Source organism: Lipotes vexillifer, unplaced genomic scaffold, assembly GCF_000442215.2.
Source record: "Lipotes vexillifer unplaced genomic scaffold, Lipotes_vexillifer_v1.1 scaffold1122, whole genome shotgun sequence".
Classification (NCBI taxonomy): Eukaryota; Metazoa; Chordata; class Mammalia; order Artiodactyla; family Lipotidae; genus Lipotes; species Lipotes vexillifer.
The window spans coordinates 2,395,489-2,407,335 of record NW_006798649.1 but is presented as its reverse complement, the minus strand read 5'-3'; the positions used below and the strand labels follow the sequence as shown (position 1 = coordinate 2,407,335).

The 11,847-nt window shown below is 53.8% G+C and overlaps 1 protein-coding gene across 2 annotated transcripts in view; it reads right to left on the bottom strand.

Annotated features, from left to right (window-relative positions):
• Positions 1-4,146: 4,146 nt before the first annotated feature.
• The window catches only part of IKBKE (inhibitor of nuclear factor kappa B kinase subunit epsilon), a 23,567-nt gene continuing 15,866 nt past the window's right edge, over positions 4,147-11,847 (bottom strand). The window contains exons 16-21 of one of the 2 annotated variants that reach the window (XM_007470703.1): positions 9,614-9,653; positions 8,764-8,865; positions 7,342-7,438; positions 6,481-6,593; positions 5,875-5,946; positions 4,147-4,180 (exon numbers count right to left, since the gene is read on the bottom strand). In XM_007470703.1, coding sequence (XP_007470765.1) covers positions 4,147-4,180; positions 5,875-5,946; positions 6,481-6,593; positions 7,342-7,438; positions 8,764-8,865; positions 9,614-9,653 — 458 coding nt within the window. Of the gene's footprint in view, positions 4,181-5,874; positions 5,947-6,480; positions 6,594-7,341; positions 7,439-8,763; positions 8,866-9,613; positions 9,654-11,847 lie in introns of those variants that run through there. The other variant, XM_007470704.1, reaches the window with a different exon arrangement.

Here is an 11,847-nt window from a genome sequence, read left to right as displayed (position 1 = left end):
CTCTGGGGCTGCCCCTGCTGCAGTGAGGAGGCCCCAGAAAGCAAATGGTGGGCCCAGGAGGAGGGAGGGCAGGTCGCTATCCCTTAGACGGGCTTCCCTGGCCTCAGTTGTCAGGTTGGGGGGGGTGGCGCCTGGTCCAGTGTACCACCCACTACCCATGGGTCTATACTGGGTATTCACCTGTCCTCTGCTGGACACGGCGAACTCTGCCTCAGTATCCTTGAACTTTAGCTTGTGGAAGAATCACTGGGGAAACTCATCAATGATGCAGGTTCCTGGGCCACACCCTTACAATTGAAATCAAGTGGTGGGTGGGGTCACAGAATCTGGGTTTTGAACCAGAATGCCTGTCTGTAAAGAGGAAACTGCCTAGGGACTTCCCTGGTGGCGCAGTGGTTAAGAATCCACCTGCCAATGCAGGGGACACAGGTTCGATTCCTGGGCCGGGAAGATCCCACATGCCACAGAACAACTAAGCCCATGCGACACAACTACTGAGCCTGTGTGCCACAACTACTGAAGCCTGCGTGCTCTAGGGCCCACGTGCCACAACTACTGAACCGGTGTGCTGCAACTACTGAAGCCCGCACACCTAGAGCCCGTGCTCCTCAACAAGAGAAGCCACCACAATGAGAAGCCTGTGCACAGCAATGAAGAGTAGCCCCCGCTCTCCACAACTAGAGAAAGCCCGTGTGCAGCAACGAAGACCCAACGCAGGCAAAAAATAAATAAATAAATAATTTAATTCAAAAAAAGGGTGGTGGGGGAGGAACTGCGTAGATTCTGAGAGAGATGCAAAAACTATCACCCTGAGGCTCCAGGGCACGGAAAGAGGCACCAGCCCCTCCAGAGCCACTGCACTTCCCCCCGGGGAGCCCGACCTGCCCCTGCTTCCTTCCAGTTGGGCCCCTTTAAATGGAGCCGGCCCGTTTTTTAGCGTATGCTCACCATGAATCTGAATGCTGCATGGACTCTTCCCAGATGTTTGTGACTGATCTGAGCCACCGACTGAGCCTTTCTGAGACAAGGGCTCCTGTTTCTCCATCCACCCTGCATGGTGGCCTCAGCCCTGGGAGATGGGGCTGGGAGGTGTGCAGAAGAACCCACGTGGTGTTTCAGGCAATCTCTCCCTACACGTAACTTTGAAAGATATCATCTCCATTTTACAAATGAGGACCTGAGGCATGGGGTTTCAATCCACCCTCCACACGGGCACCCAAGAGTTGTATCTTTAAAATACCAGTTGGACGTCACCTAAAACCTGTTTCTGTGATTCCCTGAGGTAACGCCCAGGTTCCTTCGTGTGGCCCGCAAGCAGCTTTTGGGTCCGGCCCCTCCCTTTTCCCAACGACCACTTCCCACTTCAACCTGCTCTCCAGTGACACACACACTTGTGGTTCTTTCCATGCCTGGGCTGGTGGTGTTCCCACTGCCAGGGGTGTCTTCCGTGCCTTCTCTGCTAGGTAACCCTGCTTACCTGCCAAGACCCCACTCTGGAGTAGCCTGCTCCCCAAGTCCTTCCCTGAGCCCCTCCCGGCACCCTGAGCACCCTCCCCTGTGAGGGTGGTGACGCAGTCCCACACCTGAGCTGTGCATTCCTATCTCTGAACGCTCCCATGATACCGAAGGGCCTTTCCCCATCGAGGTAAGCTCCTCAGTGGCAGGCATGGCACCCTAGTCACCCACGTAGTTCTAGCCCCTCGCCCGGGCCCTGGCACACTGCAGGTGCCCGGTTCACATCTGAGCAGCTAAACGGGCTCTTCATTTTAAGTGTCATGTTAGGAATCACGACAGAGAACAGAGGTCGTCAGACACCTGAGGACCTTACAAGGTTCTGGAGGAGCTGGACGAGGTCATGGGCCTTGGTCCAGTTCCTTGCTCCCTACTGAGATGGCATCAGAAGCTCTGCAGAACTATGGGGGGGGGGGTCACCCATGTCAGTGGCTCTGCAGCATAGGAACGAATTGAAGCTTTCAAGTATGTCCCCCGCTGGGCTTTGCTCGTGAGATCATAGTGCCAATTTGCACCTGGATTTCAGGGATCCCCTAGCTCCTTTGCTGAGCTCCAGCAGGCATGTGGGGTCCAGAAGCAGCCTCAGCTGCCAGGGAAAGTCCACTGTGGGACTCCCCTGCAGGGCCATCAAAGAGCCGTGAGTGTCAGCCTGAACTTCACGCAGGCGGAGCCGCCCAGAAGTGGCCCAGTGTCCAGGGCCATGGGAGCCGCAGCTGGCTCCTGAGAACCCAGAACCTGAACCCACTGGGCTTAAGTGACCCATGGGCATGAGGCCCAAATGGTACACATGAAGCCACTTAGGCCTGATGCAAGCACACCCAGCAACCCTCCCCCGGGGTCTTTAGAGGGCGCTGGTCTTTCCATAGAGGAGCAGCCCTGAGGATGTCAGACTCCAGGACCCAGGCTTCCTCCCCTCTGCCCTGCTGGGCCATTAGAACAGCTTCTGAGGATGTGAAGCCTCCAAAAACATTGTCAGGAAGGATTTCTAGGGTTACCTGGGGGTAAAGCATAGTGTTGTCTTCATGTTTCAAAGCACAAAGTAGGGCTTCTCACTCTGTTCCCTCCCACGGTGAGGCTACTTTACTGTATCACCCTTTTCCCACCCCTAGGCTAGGTGGGTAGTCCAGCCCTGGTTAAGGGAAAGCTGGATATATTGCAGGGGAAGGACTAAATCTGCACAAATCTGAATGCCTCACCCCTGCATCATTCTAGCTTCTAGGCAAAATGAGGAATGTTCAGAACAACCCATAGTGGACTACTCTCACCTGATATTTAGGACACAGCCTATGTTTTGAACAGTGGAGGGGGGGTGGGGGGAAAGGAATAGGCAATTAGATGGTGGATTTGAGGTTAAAAAAAAAGACCCGGGGCTTCCCTGGTGGCGCAGTGGTTGAGAGTCCGCCTGCCGATGCAGGGGACGCGGGTTCGTGCCCCGGTCCGGGAAGATCCCACATGCCGCAGAGCGGCTGGGCCCGTGAGTCATGGCCGCTGAGCCTGCGCGTCCGGAGCCTGTGCTCTGCAACGGGAGAGGCCACAACAACAGTGAGAGGCCCATGTACCGCAAAAAAAAAAAAAAAAAAAAGACCCTTCTCTGCAAGTTCCAGGCCCTCACAGAGCTCCCCAGATGACAGGGAGCAGAAAAAGAGGAGTGGGAAGGCAAGCCCTCCCAGCAGGAGGGCATGGTCCCTGGGCTCCTCCCTGAAATCAGGGCCCATTTGGGGGATGGGAGGAAGGCAGGAATCAGGAAGCGAGCGGTCCTGCCCCCATTTCCCAATCCTCACCCTGTGCAGTGCCTGATTGGTTGCCAAGCACACCCAGCCAAGCCTTTCCCGCCTCCCAGATGCAGCCCGTGAAAGCCACTCAAACAGAAAAGAATGTCAAATTTATTTCACTTCTTGAAGGTGCGCCTTGATTTCCTCAGGGCTCTGCACTTACGGGCCTGTGCTAATTGGCACGGCTACTGTTGACACCGCTGGCTCCAAACCCCAGAACCTGGTGGTGCCTCAGAGGGACAGGGGAAAGGGTCCCCGAGACACTGGCATCCGGCCTCGACCACCTGCTTTCTCAGCCTTAGGCTCAGCCAGACCAGAAGAGAAGGGAACTTGGGCTCTGTCATGCCTGGGGCCACGTGTGGTAACCCTCAGACATCGTGGGAGCAGGGAGAGGGCTGTGTGTTCAATGTAGAACACCTTAAGAGGAAGGAAGACCGAGATGAGGTCGTTTGGCCCCAGGAGGCCTCCTCTTCTGTTCCCTGAGGAGCAAAGCCCTGTAAACCAGAAGGGGTGGGAGGGAGGGGCTTTCGGAGCCTCTTCTCCCCACAGCCCAGACAGGTTCAGCTATACAGGCCAGGGCAACAGAGGAGCTGTACCTGAGTCCACGTAAGATTCAAAGGTCAGCCTGGGCAGTGGGGCCAGAATCCAGAGATGGCCTGGTGCCCCAGGTCCTGCTGTTCTGCTTCCCGAAGAAAGGCAGTGGAAGGTAATGCTGGCAAAATCTCCTGGCCGTCAGGCAGGAGAGAGGTAGGCTGATGAGATATGACCAGGTATCGTCCTGTGTTGGGTCCCCCAGTGCAGGCGGGAGAGCAGTATCTGAACGATTCTAATGCTTCAGGATTCCTCATGCACCCCCCAGAGTTCAGATGTCAGGAGCCGATGGGACCCTACTTAACCTGTAAAGAGAGGCTCAGGTTAACTTCTGCCCAGGTAGAGAAGCCTGCAGACCATACTCCAGGGCCCAACACAATCAACTTTCAGAACACCAAGCTATTTGAATCCTCAGCTCTCCTCTTGTAGCATCTGTGTCCACCGACAGGAACTCTCTGGTTCCCATCCCTGACTACAGGTTAGAATCATCTGGAAAGCTTATAAAAATCCCCAAATCCAAGCCGCACCTAGAGTCTCTGGGGACAAGACCTAGGCATCTGTACTTTTAAAAGATCCCTTGGTGACTCCAACTCAGCCAAGGGTTAAGAGGAGGGGAAAAGGAATTCAAATTGTTTCTTTAGGCTCTTTGGTTACAGCTCTGAACAAGGAAGTAAAAATTCACTAAAATAAAAATTTGAGCTATCTGTAAATAGACTACATATCATAGCGAGAAAAATTTATGTCAGCACTAAAATTATAACTTCCTGCCCCTGAGGGCTAATTTGGAAAGTTTTTCTAAGAAGCTGTCAAATTTCCTCTTTGCAGACATTTAAGAGGATGGGTTCTCCCCTTGCTGGAATGGAACATGGGATGTCCTCAACCCAAGGACCCTCTGAAACTCTAGGAACAACCATGAGCTCTGCTCCTGGCTTCCCTACCTCCTGGCCCCAATTCTGGCACCCCAGACTGGAGTGACCTCTGGGGAACACCTACCATTTGGTGGGTCCCCCTTCTGTGCACCCTCCCTGCCCCAGCACATCGCATATCTCATCCTGTTTAATCCCTGCATTAACACTATGAGGTAGGAATCACTATGCCTATTTTTCGGCTCAGAGCCAAACAAACCTCCCAGGGTCACACAGTTTGTAAGAAGCAGAGTCAGGGTCAAACCCTGTTGGAATCTCTGCAGACTCTTTCCACCGTGCCGCTGGGTCCCAAACGGGGAAGTGACAGACATAAGGATGATGGGGAGGATGTGGGAGGTGCGTGCACGCACGTGTGAGCGTATATATGTGTAAACAGGGCTGGCTTTCAGGGCGAGGACCATCCTTGATTCTGAGATTGCATTCTTCCTTCTCTTTGGTGTTAAAATGCACCTTATAAAGGGGGACTTCTAGATGGCACGGTTTTTCCCTTTCAATTCTGCTTACTTGGTAATATGAGAAGTTGGTCACTCTGTTATTTTCCAGTTTTCTTTTGTGAATTTTACTGGTGTACAAAATCCAAAAGGCTGAGCCCTGCTGCATCCGCCAGCATCTTCCCCAGTACCTGCCCACTCCCCCCTGCCCCGCAAGGAAGGGACTCGATCAGGTGATGATGCAAAGTCTCTAACACTGGGCCTGCAGCCCCGCGCAGTTCTCCCCAGCTCTGTGCTGCGTTTCCTGGTTCATCACCATTCTGAGGATGGTCGTAAAGGTGACAGGAGCCGGTTTGCATGGGGCGTGAGGCAGAGTCCATGTTCACAGAGAGCTGGACACAGCCGCAAATCCACATGCCTTCCAGACCCCATCTCTGACTGCACCAAGGCTCATATCCTCCAGACTACGGTGAAAGCCTACACCTGGTGAGGACATTGACTCACCTGTGCACAAGGCTCTGATGTGACTGGAATATGGGCCCCCGTCATCAAGCCTGCTTGGGCATGCACGGGGCCTGTGCCCCAGGGGTGAGGGCAGTCTGAGGGCCCAGCCTCCCCACTGCCCGCACAGCGGGGTCTCACCCTTCAATGACGCGGTTGTTGTCCTGGAGGTCAGACGCCAGCACCTTCATCTCCTTGCAGAGCTCTTGCATGCTGTTCAAGGCAGAGGCGAGAGAGGCGGCGGTGGCTAAGGACCAAGTCGCTCTGCCCAGACCCCTCCCTGGGAGTCCCCCCTTCCTCCACAGCCCCACCGAGCCTCATTCCTGCCTCCCAGGCCTGGCAAGAGGTGAAGCCCCTAACACACACACACACACACACACACACACACACACACACACACACACACACACACACACACACACACACACACACACACACACACACACACACACACACACACACACACACACACACACACACACACACACACACACACACACACACACACACACACACACACACACACACACACACACACACACACACACACACACACACACACACACACACACACACACACACACACACACACACACACACACACACACACACACACACACACACACACACACACACACACACACACACACACACACACACACACACACACACACACACACACACACACACACACACACACACACACACACACACACACACACACACACCCCTCTCTCTGGCACTTACTGGAGAACGAGGTCCTTTAGTGCAGGGCTAGGATAAGGAGCTGTAGTGGGTGGTGAGGCCTGAGCCCCCTTTGTTCTGTCTTGCAGGAGCTGGTGAGATAGCCAGTCAAGGATCTGAAAGAACCACACGTTTAGTCAGAAGGGATAAGCCAGCTCATGTGTGGAGGGCAGCGGAGGTGTGGGGAGGGGTAAGAAATGCGTGATACAATGGCCCCCAGCCCGCATCCCTGGAGTGTCAGGAATTTCCCACAAGCCCCTCCTTCTCATCCTGGGAGCACAGCTGGCACAAGCACCATCACTGTGTGAGCTTGTGTTTAGGGGTGCAGGCTGCCAAGCTCCCCTTTGTGTCTGACCTGCACCTGTCATGACACAGTTGGAGCCAGGAGCTGCAGAGCAGGGGTGGGGGCAGCCCAGCACCATCTCGGAAAGAATGTGCCCTGTGCTGGGGGCTGGGGAAGAGCATGTGGGCCTTGCTCCTTGAAGGACAGCCCTTCTCTGTCCCTGATGACAAAGCAAGTGGCTTCTCAGAGCGGCCTGAGTTGGTCTCTTCTAGGAGAGCAGATCAGAAGACAAGGAGCATTCATATTGCCCACCTCAGGGAGCCTCCCAGGCTGCACAGGGCAGAGAGGGAGATGTCTCAGCATTTTGGAGCCTCTGCCCTTGCAGCGAGTGGCCTTCAGTCTGAGAACACTAGGAACTGCCATCCACACTGGTGGATCAGAGACCTCCCATCCACACCAAAGTGTTTGGACTTGGTCAAGGGCAGCTCTGCCCCCAAAGCAGGGGAATGGCCTGGATGCCCTCCAGGTGCCCGATTGGTCCAGTTCTCCTCAGCAGCCCCCGGGGCCCCAAAGCTCCCCACCTTGCTGAGGCTCTCCTGGGCTCCCTGGGCTTCTGTGTTACAGGCGGCCACGGAGCAGCCCACCAGGCGCAGGTGGTTCCTGGTCTCATGCACCACCCTCAAGAGAGCAGAGAAACGTCAGAGCCCGGCCCACTCACTCTCACCGGGGCCCACCCAGCAGTTCGGTCACCACACAGACATGGAGGAGAGGCTTTCCAGGTGGCAGAGGCTGGAGCTGGTGGGTGCCAGGCACTGGCCTCCCTCAATGCCTCTGCCCTTCCAACTGTGCCCTCAGCCCTCACCTGTCCCAGGTAAGGATGCTGATGAGCACTCTGACCGGGGCTAGTGAGGGTCCTGGCGGAACCACAGTGGGAGCTGCAAATACACCTGTCTCAGGCCGGGCCACACAAGCCGGCGAGGGTGAGCAAGGGCCCGGGTCAGGCTCTGGAGAGGCAGGGAACGCCTGCACTGGGACACTTAAAACGGGAACTGCCCATGTTCCCATTTCCAGAGCAGATCAAAGTCAAGACTCTGTTATGAATTCTCTTCTCTCTCTAAGTGGAGGGAGAGAGGAAGAACATCGCCCCATGGCACAAAACATACACCAAGTCCTGGAGGGGTTCGACCAGTGGTCGATTCTCAACTCTGGTTACACATTAGCATCACCCGAGGAACATTTAAATACTGCCATCCAAGCCCTATTCCAGACCAATTAAGTCAGAATTTGGGGTGGCTTGGGGGGGGGAGATGGAAACGGTATTTTAATGTAAGGGTAGGTGAGTGTCTGAGTCTCAGCCCCATAATAAGCCCACAGGTCACGTGGGCCACAGAACCAGCAGCACCTGGGAAACTGTCCTCTTGTCTCAGGAGGGGAAGGGGAAAGGCGCTTGTCTGTGAGGCAGAAGCCAAAACTCCTATAAGGGACAGTGTGCAAGGGGGGTTCTATATAAGGGCCTCTGCCTGCCCCTGCTTCCCAGACCACTTGTCCTCATCCCAGAGGAATCTTGTGTTTTCCCCAGAGAGGGGGCTTCTGAACACAACCACCTGGGACATGGAAAGAATCTAGATTTTAGAGGCAGTCATACCCATATGCTAGTCCTGGGTCTGCTATTTACTAGCGGTGTCGTATTAAGGAAGCAACCTGTTCTCTGAGCCTCAGTTTCCTCATCTGTGAAATGGGGTGATAGTATCCACTGCATAGGGTAGACATGGCGGCATTAAATGAGTTAATGTATAGAAATCACCCAGCATACTACCTGGTCCACCCAGGACCAAAAAACCACCCCCGTTTTTTTTGTTTTTTGTTTTTTTTTGCTTTTGTTCCTTTACTACCACCTCCCTCTCAGTCGGGGCTCTGCAAAGCCCAGGGCTGTCTGAAGCCAGGAAGGGCCAGGCCAGGAGGGCCCTGGGGACCATGAGTTCAAGAGTGAGGGCCAATGTTACCTCATTCTCTTGCCATGCGTGACCAGGGATGCCTGGTACTTCTGCACACGCTCCTCCTGGAACACCTGCAGAAGCCTTTTGGCTAAATGACTAAAATTCACCCTGAAAAGACAGAAACAGAGGCACAGAGATGAGAAGCCAGAGCCACCTGTGCACAAACCTAGCATCCCTGGGTCTTCATCACCCAAATGTCCAGCCCCTGGCTCCACAGCAGGGCCGCCTCTCCCAAGGCACCTATCCCACTTAATGTGCATCATGGCAGCAGAGTGGCTGGTACAAAGCAACTCCAACATAGGGATGTGAGAGAAGGACAATGGACCTCAGGGAACACACACGATTTTGAGCTCAGCCCCCAGAGAGGAGAGATGGTCGTGTGTGTGTGTGTGTGTGTGTGTGTGTGTGTGTGTGTGTGTGTGTGTGTGTAGTCAGGGGTAGGGGCAGAACTGGGGGAGTGAGTCCCAAAAAAGCATAAAATCATGGAGGACTTCCTGGAAGAATAGAGTGTCCAGGAGACAGAGGAGCAGAGCGAAGCCCAAAGGAGAGACCAGGCAGAGGCCAGAAGCAGGAAGTAGTAGGTGGTAAGTCAGCGAGGACAACTAAGGAAAGAAATCCTTCAAACAATCGTGCTCATACCAGAAGTCAATCCAGGTCCATCAAGACTGCTGCTGAGAAACCGCCCTCCCCTGGCCCCAGATAACCTTCCCCAGAGGTAATTAGCCCCTTTGCCTCCTGCCCAGCTGTGGCCTGGGATCAGGGCCCTTTACCACCTCTTGTCTGGCACAGAGACTCGCTCTGCCCTGGTGACACCCACCCTCCTGCTCACCCGCCTGCCAGGGGGACAGGCACTCACTTATCCAGCTTGTGAATCTGCTCCTCGTTGTAGCCAAGCCCTGAAGGAAACAGACAGGGCCAAGGTCACCTATTCAAGCAGTCAACAGAACCGAATGGCGCAAGGGTTGGCAACAACTGCAAAGTGAAGGCAGCAGCCTGGGCTCTGCTCCACGGAGCTCACAGCCCAGCGGAGCCAGGAAGGACAAACGGAGGGAAACAAGCACCCAAGACACTGCATTGTGACCAGGTAGGGGCCCACCTGGGCCAGGCAAGTCCGCAGTGTAGGGAGTGGAGGGAACACTTCGGGTGGACAGTGGTGGATGAGATGGGGCTTGAAGGATGTGTGGTCAGCCCTGACCCCTCATCCAATCCCCTTCCCAGCGTGGCTGATGCCTACAGCCTATTGACCCCATCCCTGAATATTCAGGCTGCAGGCAGAGCCACCTGGGCTCTGCAGCAATGCGCTGGATAAACCAGGCCACCACCCTCGACTTCCGCTTTTCAGCCCAGCCACTTTTGCCAGAAGGAGAACTTTTGCCAGTAGGGCTGAAGTTTTCACTACCTTGGCAGCTTCCTGATGCTTTCTGCGCTAGGGAGATGCTGCCCCCTCCTGGGCTTCAGCGGAATGGCCTCTGAAGGCCAAGATGAAGCCATGAGGAGGTTCACCTTGCTGCCTGCCCCCACCACTCCCCTAATAGCAGAATCACCTCCCTGGCCTCTTGGTCCTGGGCCCTGCGCTCAGCCAGCTGACTTATGAAGTCCAAGCGACTGACCTGGGACGAGGCCCAGCTCTGCCTCCTCTTAGCGGGGGGGCTACAGGCAAGTGATTTTTGCCTCATCCATCACATGTAACACACAGGATGGGTGTGAGGGTAAAGTGAGAAAGTGCCCTGAAAACGATGGAGCATTTTCCAGAATGGCATCTTTCCACACCCCAAGTGTTGACGGTTAAGTGTTATTCTTCCCGGTTCATTTTTAACTTTAATAAAGGACTCTTGCAAACCAATACAAATCAAACTCTTTTTGAGGCTGTAAAATGGGGTGGTTAAAAGCACCTGCACCTAGGTTGCTTGGGTTACTTAACTTTCCTGTGTCTCAGTTTCCTCATCTATAAAACGAGGAGGGTAACAGTGTCTACGGCATTAAATAAATTAAGAACACGCAAAGCCCATAGGACGGTGCCCAGCACATGGGAGGTGCTCAGAAGTGTTGTGGTCATAGGATGACGGAATTCCAGTGATGAAGGCAGAAAAGCCTCTGAAGGTCTCCTAAAATCACAGCAAGGGTGGCCAACTGGGTGTCAGGCCAGGCCTCTTGAGCCCAAGGTCCCCCTGGTTTCAGGGAACATGGGAGTCTCAGTTCTCCTGTCTCCTGTGATGCTCCCCCTCCAAGGTCAGATCCAGAGGCGGGACTGAGTTTCCCATCTTCTAGAATCTGCATGTCCAATGCAGTGGCCATGTGGCTGCTGAGAACTTGAAATGTGGCCAGTACGGCTAATGTGACTGAGCACCTGAGTTTTTAATTTTAATTTAATGAATTCGACTAAATTTAAAAACTGAAGCAGTGTACAATGTTTTTTCCCCATCAAACACAGCTTTATTATTTTGGTAAGAGTACATTTCATTTTGTTAAAAAATTAGCTTCCAAATAGAGATGGCCAGTGAGTGTAAAATACACGTGGGATTGTGAAGACTAAGCACAGGAGAGAATGTAAAATATCTCTTTAATAACTGTTTCTATTGATTACATGCTGAAATGGCAACTTGAATATATTGCGTTGTATAAAATATGTTATTAAAATAAATTTCACCTGTTTCTTTCTACTTTTTAAATTTTGGCTACTAGCAAACTTCAAATTACAAATGTGCCTGGCATTGTATTCCTATGGGACAGTGCTTTTTAGATAATCCTAGGGACAGAAGAGAATTTGCAGTCAGGTGCAAGCCCTCAAGTATTGATTTCCTGCACATTAGGAAATGCTGGGGGCATGGGTGGGTGAGAGTGTCAGTCGGTTCCTGGAGTGTTAGCTCCCCAACACTGAGAGTCACCTGGAGCCTCCCCAGGCACCCCCCACAAGCCCCGCTGCCGTCAGCCCCAGCTCTGGGTTCGACCCTCCCCTACCCCATGATGGGCGAGAAGCTTCCCATCCCTGGGCCTGTAAATGAGCTGCTCCTGCCTAGAGGGTCTTTGTGAGGCTCCATAGATAATGCAGGCCAAGTGCCTGGACTAATGACTCTATGGTATTTCTTCCGA